We start from the raw sequence: 16289 nt of genomic DNA, 5'->3' as shown, positions 1-16289 counted from the left end.
GAAAAGTTATACTTCCTCCTACCGGAGTGGCTAACGGGCACGGAGGAAGCTTCTGCTCATTTCTTGGCTGGTTGTTTAGCAGTTGAAGCCTGCTTCCTGTTTCCTCTACCTCTACCAGGTTGTCTTTGATGGAATTGCGACCTCTGCTGCTGCTGATTTTGGGACGACCACTAAGGGATTTGAACCCTCTGTTGGAAGAAGCGCCTGTCGTAGGGGCGGAACCGTTTGCGGAATTCTTTCCGCTTCTCTAGGCTAACGGCCTTCACAGTGTCCAATTCAGTTTTCATTTTGGCCATCTCATCATCCGCGTGAGACCCAAACAGCAAAGATCCATTGAACGGAAGGTTGACAATCCTCCGTTGGGCATCTGGTTTCAGGCCTGTGAGATGCAGCCAGGCCGAGCGTCTGGAACAGATGCTGTGCGAATAGCCGTGTGCAGCCAGATCGAAGGAGTCTGCAGCTGCACGTATCACCTGGTTCGCCACCAAGCCCCCTTCTTGCAGTATCTCCTGAAAGTCCTGCTGGTCTTCTTTCGGGAGTTTGTCCATGAATCTGGCAAGGGAATCCCAGAGAGACCTATTGCACCTCCCTAGGAGAGCTGAGGCGCTGGCCACCTTCATAATGGAGGCAGAGCTATTACACATCCTCTTGCCCAGTGAGTCCATATTTTTGCTGTCTTTCTCGGGAGGGACTGACGAGGAAGGAGTCTCAGAATGTGCCTTCCTGGCCACCGCCACAATGACCGAGTCTGGTGTGGGATCAGAGCATAGAAAAAGCGAGTCCTGATCCGGGGCTTTATATTTCTTGGCAATGCGAGATGGTACTGCGCCCACGGTGGAAGGAGTTAAGAAAGTCTGCATAGCAGGCTCTAAGAAGCCTGGGACTAGAGGCAGTAGAGACCTGGTTGACGATCAAAGGTGTAAAGTCTCAAAGATAACGAATGTGGAGACCGTCGGAACCGACATACTGATGTTGAGCTTTTTGGCCTCTCTGCAGAGAACGTCAGTGAAGGTTCCGATGTCATCAATCGGGGACACGCTGGATTGTGGTGTTGCAGACAGAGTTGGCGAAAAGTCCTTGATTGAAGATCTGGTGGATGTGGACCACGTTGGTGATCTTCGTCTCCTCCTCTTGGGAGACAAAACATGATGTGAGCGAGACCGCTCCGGTGACCTCGTGTGGCGGGAGGATGGGGATATTGACCTTCTCGGGGTTCTTTTCGGAGAGACCCTCGATGATGCCGTTGGAAGAGGACCCCTGGAAACTCTCGACGGAGAGTAGGTGCGAGAATAATCTGAATCCAGACTTCCCTGATCAGCACCGGTACCTTCCAGCCATCTTTGCGAAAGATTGAAAGGATGAGACTTCTTCGCCGCAACCGGAGAGCCCTTCAGCGAAATTTGGACACTGTTAATGCCCGGGGATGATGAAGGTCTTCTCGACGTCGAACATCTTGACCTCGCCCTCTCTGTCAACTCCTCAGAGACGACTACAGGGTTTCGACCGATTCCTCGACGACGACACAGACTGTGCCGTCTTCGATGTCGATCTCCTTGGCGATGAGATACTGGCAGACCCTTGTCTCCGCGAAGATCTCTACATTGTCCTCAGTATCGAACGCCCACGCGGGCGGGAAGGAGATTTCAACGTCAATCGTCTCTGGCGCTTCTTCGACGTCGACTTTTTCAACGGTGAGCGCCTCAACTGCGACAGTGATCAAGACGTCATCAGTCGGTAAGCTCTTGGCAGAGTCTTCGCCGGCGAACCCCTCGATGCCGACCTCTGAGAAGGCGGCAGAGTGTTCCTCGCTTTCGACGGATGTTTCGATGTCGACGGGTGCTTGTCAGGTCTCTCGGGACCAGCATACTTCGAGCCCGAAGTATGTCTCGACGTCTACTTACTTTTGGCGACGGAGAGTGTCGTCGTCTCGACGGCCATCTGTCCCTCGACGCTGAAGAGTGTCTTGCCTGCTTCTTCGACTGCGATCTCGACGCTGACGGCGAACAGTCAGGAATCTGTTTCTTTCTGGACTCTGGAGAGGTAGATCTTCGTCTTTTTCAGTGTTCATGATGAGAGGAGGGCTCTTGGGCGCTCCCAAGGCCACTTTTGTGATGACTTTTTCCTCTCTCCAGCAAGGCATGGAGCCTAATCTTCTCCCTGTCACGAAGAGTCCTTTTAGAAAATCACTGACAATAATTACAAGTATCAGGCTTGTGTGAAGATGGCAAACACACGATGCACACAGAGTGTGGGTCCGATTTTGCCATCTTTTTACAACATGAAGGAAATTTGTTGAATAATGCTGGCATTCTGACAGAAAAAATGATGGTCAATTGTCAGAAAGGTTTAAGAAAAGACACCCAGCAGTCAAAAATGTCCAAACACACGAGAAAAAAACAATTTCTGACTAAAGATAATCAAAAACTGTCGAGCTCAAGCTCCAGGATCCTCACAGAAGGAGCCAGAAAAAAGAACTGACCTAACTGTCACCTGTGGTGCATGATGGGAGCAGAGGGGCTCCCATCATGCACGGGTCTTAAAGGCACGGTGTCCAGGGTCTTGGAAGCCTTAAATGCAAGGTGCCAGTTTTTTACTGTACTGTGACGTTTATTCATCTATGCAGCCCATGGGCCAACTGCCTGCTATTACCTGTTTTTCTTTGTTGAAAATAAAGTTTTCTTGTATGACACTATTACAGTGTATGTTCTCTATTACAAGGTGTATGTAGGAGATTATTTTTGTACAAGAAAAACCTATGTAGTTTTGGCATTTTGCCTGATTGGAACTATTTTAGGCTGCATATTTATGTATTTATATACATGTATATATGTATGTCGTGGAAGTGCTAGACACTTGTGCCCCCAACATACACATAAATGTATATTTTTATATGCTCCGGGATCCCGCCCCTGGGCTGGGATTATTCAGTGCTTATGACTATTGATGAGTATCCCCTGGAAGAGAAGTGTGTCATACCTTATTTAGGAGATTAAAGCTTATCCTGAATGCTATTAAAGCAGTCAGGCTTAACATGAATAATACTAAAATATTCAGGATAAACAAAATCATGAAATCTGTATTGCAGTGAAGGCTGGGTAGGATAGTTTTGGGCTTAGCAAAGTTCTTCCATTTTTGGGCAGAACAGCATTTCTTGAATTGCGTCTCACCTGGGTTGTTGCATGCTGTATGTAATTAGCTGTGTGGACTTCACAAGGGTATGTAATATGACTGTTCCCAAGATCACTGAATGCAAAACCTAGGCTCACCTACATACCCAGATCAACTAAAACAGTGGGGGGTATACCAGATGTTTGAACCCAGTTTTACAAATAACAGTCAAACGTTTGATGAGCTGTTTTGTTTCCATTCAGGGTGGTATCCATGGCAAAATTGCTCTGACAGCATATGTGGTGGCAGCCCTTCTGGAGACAGCTGTCACGTCTGAGGTAAGATCCAAGGATCACTATCTAGTCCTGAGGACCATTAATATGGGATATTATCTGCGGGCCCTGACTCCATGTATATGATGGTCTCACAAGATTTGAACTCTAAGGCTAAGCTTGGTGGGCTGTACTTGATGCCTGCGCCTGGAAGCAGGACAATCTAAACACAAGATGAATTTGACAACATGACTCTAAGAGATTCAGATATCAGTAACTAATAGTTCCAAGTTGGCATTGTGTGTTTTTGTGCACTTTGAGACCATGTTGTGGTATGTAGAGCAATGTAAGAACTAAGTAAAGGAAACTAAACAAACAGACTGACGGCCTGATTTAGGGCCGGGTGGTAACGCAACATCTGTCATAAATTCACAGATGTCCCATCTGTCCAACCCTCACTTCTCCCTCCTCATTTGGAGGTTGTATATCACTGGGTGGGCCACTCCAGCACTTCTATGACTGGACCACAGAGACTGACCAACTCTTTGCCCCCAACAGAGATATTGACCTTTTGAGATTAAAATACTGATGAGGTTAATGATGTGGACACTCACAAGTTCTCTTCGAATGTGCAATCACTAGTGCCTACCTATTGCTGATGCATTTAGGACCGCAAGGACATGATCAGAACCCTAAATGGGCCATCTGCAACTTCTGGACACAAACTATTACATTAGCCCTGATGTGTAATCTACTTTAGCCTTGAAAAAGCCCCATGCCTGAATGCCATTGAGGGGACAAAACACGTGTGGTCTGGTCCATGTTTTTATGTTGCCTTAATATAAAATAGCGGCTGACCTATGTTTTCAGCTGTTTCAAATAAAATAGATTTATGAGATGACTACCATGTATCTGTAAATTCTGACCATTGTACCATTCACAATTAACAGACCATGCTTATATTGCATGTCTTCTGTTATTAGAATTTGCTTACTCCACCCAAATATTTTCATATTTGTGGGCATAGATGTATTGCCCTCTTGGGGTAGGGAAAGAAACTTCAAAATAAGTCACTATCAGTTGGCATAACTCCAGTATTTCTACCCCTCTGGATATTCCTAGCAACCACTGGGTTTCTGACAGCAAAGCCGCTTTCAGAAACATGCTTTTGGAAACTCCCTTTCGGCCGCCTTTCTAATGCCATTCTCCTTGGCTTTTTTTCCCTCTCCAGGACTACCACGCTCACATATGTATATCACAGATAGGAGAAAATAAACAAATGACACTAATGCATTTGAAGAAAACTCCTAGAATGCATGGGGCATTGAATTTTGTCTGTGGAAAAAACAAAAAGTGTTGATCACTATTTCACATTTATTTCTGCCCCCGCAAACTGTGGCAATAACAGTTTCTGCAAAAAACAAATTAACACTGAGCATCGGGTAACTTTAAATATCGCTGGCCAGTAACGTTAGGGCCTCTAACGCCCTGTGGTATTGCAGCTGCCACTCCAAATCCTACGTTAAGACGCCAAAGCCCGGATTCTCAAATGTTTAGAGTCGGGTTAGCATTACTTTTTTAACGCAAACCCGACGAAAAACCTGTTTTGGGATTAACAAACCAACGCAAAGTGGAATCTGCATTGGGTTGTACGAAAAATTAACGACTCAAAGCAGCGCGAATCGCTGCTTTGCATTACTTTGCGTCAAGAGGGTGTTACATGGGTGGTTAATGGGCGTTCCCATGCAACCGCCCATGCTTTTTGACGCTAAACCCTATTCACTAATATTGGTAGACAGGATTTTACGCAAAAATTAATGCTGCTGGAAAACAGGCATGAAAAGGAGAACTGTTGTAATTTCTCCTTTCTTTTCCAACTTTGCATGTGTGCTGCGCTGTGCAGCTCACATACAAAGTAGGAAAAGGTTTTTAACTTGTCTAGCCATAGTATTTTGTACAGAATGGTATCCTTCCTGAACAAAACCTATTGTACGGCGCTAAGGTGGCAATGAATCAAGTGACATACACCTACCCCCACCCTCATGGCCCCTCAATGGCTGGAAAGGCCGTAAAGCTTCACAGGATGGCACTGACAGGCTCCTCTGAAGCTTCTTTATATTCTTCGCATTTCACACAAAGGGAATTGCTGCATGGTGTTCTGCAGGGGTTTAAAAGCAGTAGAATCTCAGTCTAAAATCCGAAGACGGTAGTGCTGCTGCAAAATGATAGCCTACCGCCTACACTGATAGGATTGAAAAGCATGCTGCTTGATGCTACAAAGTGCTGGTCAATTGAACACAAGGCAGCCAACCTCCACCTCAGCACAGACTTCATTTTATATTACTTATAAGTCAGGCTGTCTTTATGCCCTCCTCTCTGTTCTCCTTTGTCTTTGCCCGCCTTTCTCCTCTTCCGCAGTCCCTACTATCCTTTGCAACACCAATTTTCCACTCAGTGCTCCTCTGTCTCTTCAACGCTCTCCTGCTGGCTGGTACTTTATCTCTGCCTTCTCCATCCTTCTCAAATACTCTGGGACTATGTACAAATGGATTGCGCCACCGGAACGGCACTTTTACCGACGTGCCGGTGGTGCAATGCCTAGCTCCATATTTACAAAGTGGCATTAAGCCACTTTTTGTGGCTTAATGCTGCTTTGTAAATATGGTACCCTTTCACGCAGGTAACTGCGTGAAAGGGGCGTGCAATGGTTGTTGCTGTGGGCGTGCAACCGCAAAACCCATTGCTTTTTGAGGCTGCTCCAGATTTACAAGGATGTATAAATCTGAAGCTGCGCCAAAAACTGATGCCATGCAAAAGCAGGCGTTAGTATGTCGCAACGATGAGAAATACATACATTTTCTCCTTGTTTTTGCTTTTTCTATGTGTGCTGTATTTTGCAGCACACACAGAAAGAGCAAAACGCCATTAATGATTGTTTTTGTGCATGAAGGTGTGCCTTCATGCACAAAAAAAATCATTAAATAATGGCGATTTGCTACTTCTATGTGTGCTGCATAATGCACCACACATAGAAGTAGCAAATCGCCATTATTGATTGTTTATGTGCAGGAAGGGATACGTTCCTGCACATAAACAATTATCCCTGCAACTCAGGCACCCTTGCACTATGGCGCAAGGGTGTCTGTGTTGGCGCTAGGCAGCTAGCGCTAGGGAAAACAAAGGGGTCCGCCGTATTCTTGTAAAAACGGAGCATCCCTGCATTTTAGAAATGGCTCGGGACTGCAAAAGTTGCCGCCACGGTACGCCATTTCCTTATACATATGCCCCTCTGTCTTCCCTCTGCAAATGAGGGGAGACCAGGAGATTAAGAGTGAATAAAGTTAAGGGTAAACAAAGAAAGCACCACAAGGAGAAACCTGAATGGGGACAAACTCCAAGGAAGGAAAGACAGAGGAGAACATTGTTAATTAAGAGTGCAGTCTTATGGGACAAGACTTCAAATTTGCTAGAGCAACTCCTCTGATTCATCCTCATTTTAGAGACAAAATTACCATAAGGAGGAGAGAAAGATTAAGTTCCTAATCTGTCCCTATAATCAAACCGCAGGAGATTCTGCCATTGTGATGTGTTTTCTCATAGACCACATCAGGACTTCTATTAAGTATAGGAAATGGTCCATGAGACAAAATGGCAAGGATGAGCGGGAAAGAGGTGATGTTAACTGGCTTAAAGTGTGGTCCGAAGTTGAAGGTGTGGCACGTCAGAGAGGAGTATAGCCTGCTAGATAGAGAATTGGCCTTTGACTCAAGATATTGTGTCTGTGAATATGATAAGTGTCCTGTGATGAGAATGGAGGAATGATTACTTCCTCTGGCCAATTGGTGTGTGGAGTTTGAAGAGATGCCAAAGGGAGCCAGAACGTAACCAGTCAGCCATGGGGAGGCATTGTGGTGCCTATGCTCTAGTAGTGTACTAGAGACGAGACAAAGTAAGCGGAAAATGTCATGTTGCTGAAATTCCCCTGTCTTAAGTTCTTGGCTAGTCAGATTTCGCCCTGCATTTCTTAATGAGAAGTGGGATCAGTTAAATTAAGTCACAACCATTTACATGAAATAAAAAACAGAAAAAAGGTCAAGAACATTGCATAACATACAATCAGCCCCATAAAAGTGTACAATGCCAGAGCTGTAAATCTGATAGAGCTATATATTGTTTCCTTGCTAAATCATGCAAATATGTTCTTGTTTTGTATTCTGCAATCAGACAACTGTTTTCAATGATGCTTACTGGTATGTAGAATAAAAGAAAACTGAGGGCAAAGGTAAATGCAGCATGGAAATTGAAGCAAACATAGTTACATCAAGGACAATTAAACAATTTCAATGAATACTGGTTGCCAAGTTCCTGGCTCATGAAGTAATCCAGAGGGTTCATTAAAAACAGCCCACAGAGACCTGCAGCACTTATCTCTCAAGTCTGTTAGACGGTCTGCCTCGTTGATGCTAAAGAAGACCTGCAGACAGTGCCGGAAATGAGTAGGATTCAGTTACCTGAATACAATGAGGGGGTTTCTTATTTTCACTTAGAACAAAGGCCTGATTTAAACAGCCATCACCTCTTCTTTGTTTTGAGTATCATCCTGGTTGGACCTATCTGGAGCCTAACAGCAAGATGCCATTGCAATGGAGGGAAACAGGCACACAGCTTATCACTTCACATGAACTTAAGAGAAACTACGATTCAGAGGCAGGTTTTGACTTTGTTCATGCTCTGTAAGAATGCTACAGTCATCGTCTGTATGAGTAATTACACAAATAACGATTTAAAAAGCACCTTTAAAAAAATATATATTTTGTAGCCCTACTTATCCCAATGTAAGGTGTTGGACAGTCTTACATCACACATACACATTAAACAGAGACACTAAGTTCCTGATTATGAGTTTGGAGGGCCATCGGACCGCTGAACCTGTTGTGGAGGTGCGGTCGGGGACAGCCGCACCAGCGGTTCGATCGCCGTATTACGAGTACAGCGGTTGGAGCTTTTTCGGACCGCCGCAACCACTAAGGATCGGCGATCCCTGGTGGTGGTGTGGCGGTCTGGGGAAGCAATATGCATTTTTTTTTAAACAAACTTTATTGCAGGTCTCCAAGAAGACCTGTAGCACCCTCGAGAAAGCCTGGCTCCTCGACCAGACCACTGACAGCATGACCGCCCTCAAACACGCCACCCGCAAGCACCACCAGCTCATCCGCACCACCAAGAAGAAATCACTGAAGGAACGACTGGACAACAACGCTCGCGACAACAAGGAACTCTTCACCATCGTCAAGGAGTTCTCCAACCCCAGCACCGGCAACAACGACATCACTCCCTCACAAAATCTCTGCGACTCTCTCGCCTCGTTCTTCCACCGCAAGATTGCCGACATCCACAACAGTTTCGGCACACCACCCACGCACCCAACCACCGAACCAACGCCCCCCACCGCCACCCTCCGCACCTGGACCACGGTGACCACTGAAGACACAGCCCGCACGATGAACACCATCCACTCCGGATCTCCGACTGACCCCTGCCCCCACCACATCTTCAACAAGGCCAACTCCACCATCGCACCCCAACTCCGAGACGTCATCAACACCTCCTTCGACACCGCCACCTTCCCGGAGAGCTGGAAGCATGCCGAGCTCAGCGCCTTACTGAAGAAACCAACAGCGGACCCCACCGACCTCAAAAACTTCCGCCCCATCTCGCTCCTTCCTTTTCCTGCCAAAGTCATCGAGAAGATCGTCAACAGACAGCTTGCCGCCTTCCTCGAGACGAACGGATCCCTCGACCCCTCACAGTCCGGTTTCAGAGCCAACCACAGCACCGAGACCGCCCTCATCGCAGCAACCGACGACATCCGAGCCCTGCTCGACAACGGGGAAACAGCGGCACTCATCCTCCTGAACCTCTCCGCAGCATTCGACACTGTCTGCCACCGCACCCTAATACAGCGCCTCAGCAACATCGGCATCCAAGAGAAGGCACTGGAGTGGATCGTCTCGTTCCTCGACGGAAGAACACAGAGAGTCCGCCTCCCCCGTTTCGATCCGAGGCTACCGAAGTCATCTGCGGTGTTCCACAAGGATCATCACTCAGCCCCACCTTCTTCAACGTATACATGAGACCTCTTGCCGCCATCGCACGCCAACACAACCTCAACATCATCTCCTACGTCGACGACACCCAGCTGATCCTCTCCCTCACCAGAGACCCCGACACCGCCAGAACCAGCCTACACGAAGGGATGAAAGACGTCGCCGAGTGGATGAAGAACAGCCGCCTGAAACTGAACTCAGACAAGACGGAAGTCCTCATCCTGGGACCATCGCCCTCCGCCTGGGACGACTCCTGGTGGCCCCCAGCCCTGGGCACCGCTCCCAAGCCAACAGACCACGCACGCAACCTGGGTTTCATCCTGGACTCCTCCCTCTCAATGACCAGACAAGTCAACGCCGTCTCCTCATCTTGCTTTCACACCCTACGCATGCTTCGCAAGATCTTCCGATGGATCCCAACCGAAACCAGGAAGACGGTCATCCAGGCCCTCGTCACCAGCCGATTGGACTATGGAAACACCCTCCACGCCGGAACCACAGCCAAGCTACTGAAAAGACTCCAACTCATCCAGAACGCCTCCGCCCGACTCATCCTGGACATCCCCCGACGCAGCCACATCTCCGGCCACCTGAGGGACCTGCATTGGCTCCCCGTCAACAAGAGGATCACGTTCAGGCTCCTCACCCACGCACACAAGTCTCTCCACGACCTGGGCCCCAAGTACCTCAACGACCGCCTGACCTTCTACACGCCCACCCGCCAGCTACGGTCTACTAGCCTCGCCCTCGCCGCCATACCACGCATCCGAAGAGCAACCGCCGTAGGCAGATCCTTCTCCTACCTGGCGGCCAAGACATGGAACTCCCTCCCCATCCACCTTCGGCTGACTCAGGACCACCTCGCCTTCAAGAGACAAGTCAAGACCTGGCTGTTCGAGCAGTAGCGGATCCCCTCCCCCAAGCGCCTTGAGACCCTTCCGGGTGAGTAGCGCGCTATACAAATGCTATGATTGATTGATTGATTGATTATTTTGACATGGCAGTAAGCACAACAATAACTAATGCGAGATAGGCCGTGCCTGAAAACGTCACATTCGCTAGAGTTCCTGTCAAGGCCTCCCGAACAACTACTGTTGCATCGATGACCCTCTACCCACCACAACATAAGACAGGGTCGTTCCTTAAGCCCCCAATGCTGAGATCTCATCCTGCACATGCAGTATCTAAGGCACCTGGAAGGAGCATCGCTCCTCTTACCCCTATTCCCCCCCTTGGTCCTTCAAACCTGCACATCGTCAGCAGCGTCTGGTTAGGCACGGCCTATAGCCCCTTCTGGAGGATCCAGTTCAAAAGTGTTCTACAAGGCCTCGCTGTACGCCTCTGCAATAGATAACAAGTGAACAAAACACCCTCTGCCCACCCCCAATCCCTCCAACTCCCCCCCCCCCACTGTCAGACATGCCGCTCCATTCGCTATCTTTCAGTATTGACGATGAGCCCCGCTGATCGGACCACTGGTAGCGCGCTGTCAGGGGACGAACGAATGAAAGTTACCACTCAATACCTGCCACCCTCCAGCCCTGCCACCCGCTCAGGAAGGGCGGTTCGGCCATGCCTGTGTACTAGTGTTGTTGTGAAGGAGATCAGTCAGTGTCAGCTGCCGGTGTCTTAAGCAGGTCCACCAACGCCGCCCATGCTCTGGCTGCAGTCAGCATTTTGTCCTTATCAGCTCTTCGAGCCATTTGAAGTCTGAGAGTCCCCTCGCAGTCAGCCCACTTTGTAAATTCTCGCAGCCATCGCGCAACATTAGGCGCCGTGGCCGCTTTCCAATGACTTGGGATTTCTCGCTTAGCTAGGACTAGTCCCAAGTCAATAAATTTACTAATCACCTTGTTGCGGGCAGTGTGGGGAAACCAGTGAAGTAAGCAAAAACCCGGGGTCTGATCAATGCTCCTATCCGTTATGTCGCCTAGCTTAGCCGTTACCTCCCCCCAATACTCATGTAACAATGGGCACTCCCAAAACATATGCAAAAACGTGGCATTTTCTAATTGGCAGCGAGGACAGGCAGTGCGGGAACCGAAAAATTCGTTGATTTTGTGCGGGGTGAGGTACGCCCTATGGAAGACATAAAATTGTATCAGCTGAAATCTCGCATTTCTAGAGCATTTCCACGCCCGCTCCATCAGGTCCTCCCAAGGTCTCTCCTCAATAGGCATCCCAAGGTCCGCCTCCCATTTGGGCTGTAGCCTCTCCAATGGGGACCTAAGCTCCTGAGTAAGACGCCTGTATAGGCAGGTTACCGCTTTAATCGTCCCCGCTGCATATACCACATATTGACAGGGGAGAGAGGTCGGGGGCTCCTCCATTCCCCTCTTCCAGTGCTTCCAGATAGCTGCCGTCACAGCAGCATGTAAAAGAAAGTCCTGGCGGGATAGTTCGAACTGCTCCAAGAGGTCCTGGTAAGGCAAAAGCACGCCATCCCCATAGAGGTCCCCAATAGTGGAGACCCCCATTTCCTCCCAACTTCGCAGTCGCTGCCAATCCCCCCCATGTGGCAGAACCTCGCAGACCCTCAACGGGATCTCCGGGGCGTATGGAGGACCCATCTTGGCCCTTCTGCTCGCCTGATTCCAGCACTGTCGCATCACCCACAGCTCCCTTGGAGTCTCCCGCTCCCGCAGGGGAAGCTGGAGAAGCGTCCGAGAGAACTGGCACAGGTCCGGGCCCAAGCCCCCAGGGTCCTCCCCCAGGCGTAGCCCCCTGGCCATCCATTTAGTAAACCATTGAAATTGGGCAGCTTGGTAATAGGCCTCAAAGTCGGGGACTGCAAATCCCGCCTCACGCCTTGGGCGCTGCATGGTAGAAAGCACCACTCTGCGCCTCCCAGATCCCCATAAAAACCCAGAGGTCATAGTATTGAGCTGGGTGAAATATTTTTGCGGTATCCACAGGGGAAGGGAGCCAAAATAATACAAAAGACGCGGTAGGGTGACCATCTTTAACAACGCCACCGTCCCTGCCACTGAAAGGGGAAGGGTCCCCCAGAATTCAAAGTTGCTCCTAGTGGTTCGCAACGCCCTTCCGATATTCCCTTCTAGTAGGTCAGAGGGTTCATGATGGATCCGGGCTCCCAGGTAAGTCAGGCAGCTGCCTTCCCACCTCACATCTGGTACACCTGGAGGTGCCCCTCTACCACCCCGGATAGGGAAAAGGCACGTCTTATTCCAGTTGACCTTGAGGCCTGCCACCCGGCCCAGTCTGCCCAACAATTCTCGGGCCCCCTGTAGCTCCTCACCAGCATTGGCGAGGAACATTAGGAGATCGTCCGCATACAGAGCGATGCGATGAACCTGGCCCCCCCCGTCCAATCCCCGGAAATATCGTCCCAATCGGGCATGCACCGCCAGGGGCTCCATTGCCAGCGCAAACAGGAGGGGAGACAGTGGACATCCCTGCCTCGTCCCCCTGCCCACATTGCAGGCCTCTGAAATCACCCCCCCGTGCGAACACTGGCAGTCGAGAGGTGGTATAATATCCTCGTCCAATCCACAAATCTCTCACCCAGACCGAAGGCCCGAAGAACTCAGAACAAATACGGCCACTCCAAGCTATCGAATGCCTTCTCCATGTCAATCGATAAAATACACGTCTCTAACCCGAAGTGCACTGAATTGTGTAGCAATTGATATAGGCAGCGAACATTCATGGCCGTGTTCCGGGAAGGAATAAACCCGGCCTGATCCGGATGGACCAGTGTGGACATATGGGTCAGAAGACGGCCGGCCAGGATACTGCTCAAAATCTTATAGTCAAGATTAAGCATTGCGAGGGGGCGATAAGCGGCGCGATCCCACTCCGGTTTGTCCGGCTTGAGAAGTGGTACAATTATTGCCTCTCTGGTTGTGCGAGGCAGGTAGCCCTCCCGCCTCGACCTGTTGTAGAGAGCTAATAAGCAGGGGGCCAACTGGTCTACAAATGAGGCATAAAACTCTATAGGGAGCCCGTCCGTGCCGGGGTTTTTTTTCCTGGCCATCCGCTTTATTGCTCCCCGCATCTCCTCCAGTTCCACGTCACGACCCAGTTTCTCCGCGTCTCCCGCCTCAACCTGAGGGAGTTCAATATCCAGGAAATCATCCACCTCCAACACCCGGGGGTCTAATTGACTTTGATAGAGGGCGGTATAATATTCTAGAAACTGGCCATTAATAGCCTGCTGCTCATAGTGCACTGCCCCATCTCCATCCCGCAGCTCTAGGATTGGAGTTCCCCTGCGCGCTGGGTTGGCTAGCCACGCCAGTAGGGCCCCAGATTTGTCTCGCTCAGCGTGCGCCTGCACCGCGTACGCCCTATAATCAAAACATCGCAGGCGTTCTAAGTGGGTCGCCAGACCTTCCTTGGCCGCCATAAGCCCCTCCTGTCCCTCCACCCGTTCAGGTCTCTCACTTTCCGCATCCCGGAGTTGTTGTTCTGCCCTCTGAACCTCCTGCAACAGGGTTCTGCGGACCCCGACCGCTTCTCCTATACAACGACCTCTTATCACTACTTTAAAAGCATCCCACTCATTATGAATAGCGGTCGTGTTAGTGTTGGTCTGGAAGTACTCCTCGATGGCAGTGCCTATTGTAGTGCGGAAGACCTGGTCTTCTAACGTCTCCGGCCTAAGGCGCCAACTGGGAATAGCGGACCGAGCTCGCAGTCAATTCAGGGATACCAGTAGGGGATTATGATCTGATATCGTCCTGGCTAAATATTCACTGAGGGTGAAGCTGCCATGCACATCTGGGGAACAGAGGATGGAGTCCAGCCTAACATGTAGCTCATGTAGAGCCGAGAAATAAGAATAGTCCAGCTCCCCTGGGTGATGCGCTCTCCAAGTGTCTTTCAGGCCCCAGTGCCGCTGCCAGGTACGACGAGCTTCTGCTATTCTATGCGTGGAGGCGTCAGGGAGGGGAGGATGAGACCGATCCAGGGTCACATCAGTGACACAATTAAAATCCCCCCCCAACAGCACGGAACCAGTCAGGACCCGCGCCAGCTTCTGAGACAGCTGTGTAAAGAAGGCCGGCTGATCTACATTAGGAGCGTATATACTTGCCAGAGTGATATCCCGGCCATCCAGACGCCCCATTACTACCACAAAGCGCCCCTCAGGGTCAATGATCTGTCGTACACATTGGAAGGGAACCCTGGCTCGCACCCAAACCAATGTCCGTCGCGCAAAGGCCGAGTACGTAGTGTGGAATACCTGACCCCTCCATCGGCGCTGTAGCGCAGCCCCTTCAGTCTTAGTCAAGTGAGTTTCCTGGAGTAAGGCTATTTGGACTCCCCTCCTCGTCTGGTAGGCATGTACTTTGTGCTGTCTGTTCATCGTATGCAGCCCCCTGACATTCCAAGTCATTATTTTTATGCCTACGGAGGTACCCATGATCCTGACTCAATATATTGATCGCAATGAATCCCCTGAGCGACATGTCTGGCCCCCCCCTCTTGTCCCAAACACTAAACCCTACCCAACTCCCACACCCCAGGACAGGCACACAAAAGCAGGTCCCCATCCAAACTAAGGCAGTCATGCTTGAAGCTAAGAAAAGGTTGAGGTATGTGTCCCACTCCCGATGTCCCCAGAACCCCCACCCGACTCCCCCCGCCAACACTAAGCCATCCTACCGGGCACCAGGATATAGGCAAGCCCCCCCATCAGTTAAGAATTAGGCCACCGGGATCAGGGCCCACAGAGGGCTGCCCACCAGCTTCCCGCCAAGAGACCGGTCAGCAACCTAGCCAAACACCTCATCCGCCGTCTGTGGAGTGACATCCGGAAGCTCGACATCAGAGAGCCCCAGGACACTACTCGCCCCCGAGCTCACAGATCTGTCCCTCTCGCGGTCTGTTGCAGCGTCAGCCAGATCACCAATCCCACGGCTAATGGTCGCCACTGCCAGGACCGCCCTGTCTCGTTCTCGCCGGCGGTCGGCAGGAGAAAGGGGCTTCCGCGGGGGAGAAACAGGGGACAACCGCCGCCGGGGCGAGTTCAGAAGTGGCGAGCGTGGCCCAACGCCACCTCGGGTGTCCAGCCAGTCCCAGGTGGCCTGCGGGGTGAGGAAGAAGTGCGTCTTGTCCCCAGAGGTTACCCTAAGGTGGGCCAGGAACAACATTGCATAGGGAAGATGAACCTGGCGCAGTTTCCGTTTAACCGCCAGAAAGGAGGATCTCTGACGCTGCACCTCCCTAGTATAGTCCGGGAATATCATCACCTTGCTGTTCCCGATCTGTAGGTTCTGCTTCTCGCGGGCCCTCTGTAGAAGAAAGTCTCGATCCCGGTAATGTAACAGCCGCACCACAAATGGACGGGGCGGAGCCCCAGGTCCAGGCGGGCAAGCCGGGACCCTGTGAGCCCGCTCCAGTGCATAGAAGGGGGAGAGACCCTCCGGGGCCACCTCAGCTTTCAGCCATCTCTCCAGGTACTGCACCGCGTCAGCCCCCTCCTCCCGTTCCGGAACGCCAATTATGCGGAGGTTGTTCCTCCTTGAGCGCCCCTCGCTGTCCTCAGCCCTCATCTCTAGGACCTTAACCCTGTGCATCATCTCTTTCAGGGAGCCTTGAAGGCTAGCGACAACATCTGGGATGGCCTTCATGGTGGTCTCGTTGGTCACCACCCTCTCTTTGAGTTTCCGGTGGTCGTCTTTCAAGAGGGTAAGATCCGACCCAATGGTGTCTATCCTCGCATCCAATGCCTCTCGAGAGGATATGATGGCCTGCATAATGTCGCCCAGTGAGGGGTCTCCGGGCCGCTCTCCACCTCGACCCTCAGCCATGCCGCCCTCGTCATCCGTGTGTT

At 50.6% G+C, this 16289-nt stretch overlaps 1 protein-coding gene across 2 annotated transcripts in view; it reads left to right on the top strand.

The window, feature by feature from the left end:
- The window catches only part of CPAMD8 (C3 and PZP like alpha-2-macroglobulin domain containing 8), a 1045838-nt gene that overhangs the window by 472766 nt on the left and 556783 nt on the right, over window positions 1-16289 (top strand). For both annotated transcript variants that reach the window (XM_085640012.1, XM_085640011.1), the window contains exon 29: window positions 3372-3446. In XM_085640012.1, coding sequence (XP_085496138.1) covers window positions 3372-3446 — 75 coding nt within the window. The remainder of the gene's footprint in view (window positions 1-3371; window positions 3447-16289) is intronic.

Source organism: Triturus cristatus, chromosome 12 (genome assembly GCF_964204655.1).
Source record: "Triturus cristatus chromosome 12, aTriCri1.1, whole genome shotgun sequence".
NCBI classification, from domain to species: domain Eukaryota; kingdom Metazoa; phylum Chordata; class Amphibia; order Caudata; family Salamandridae; genus Triturus; species Triturus cristatus.
This window is presented reverse-complemented; position numbering and strand designations above follow the sequence as displayed.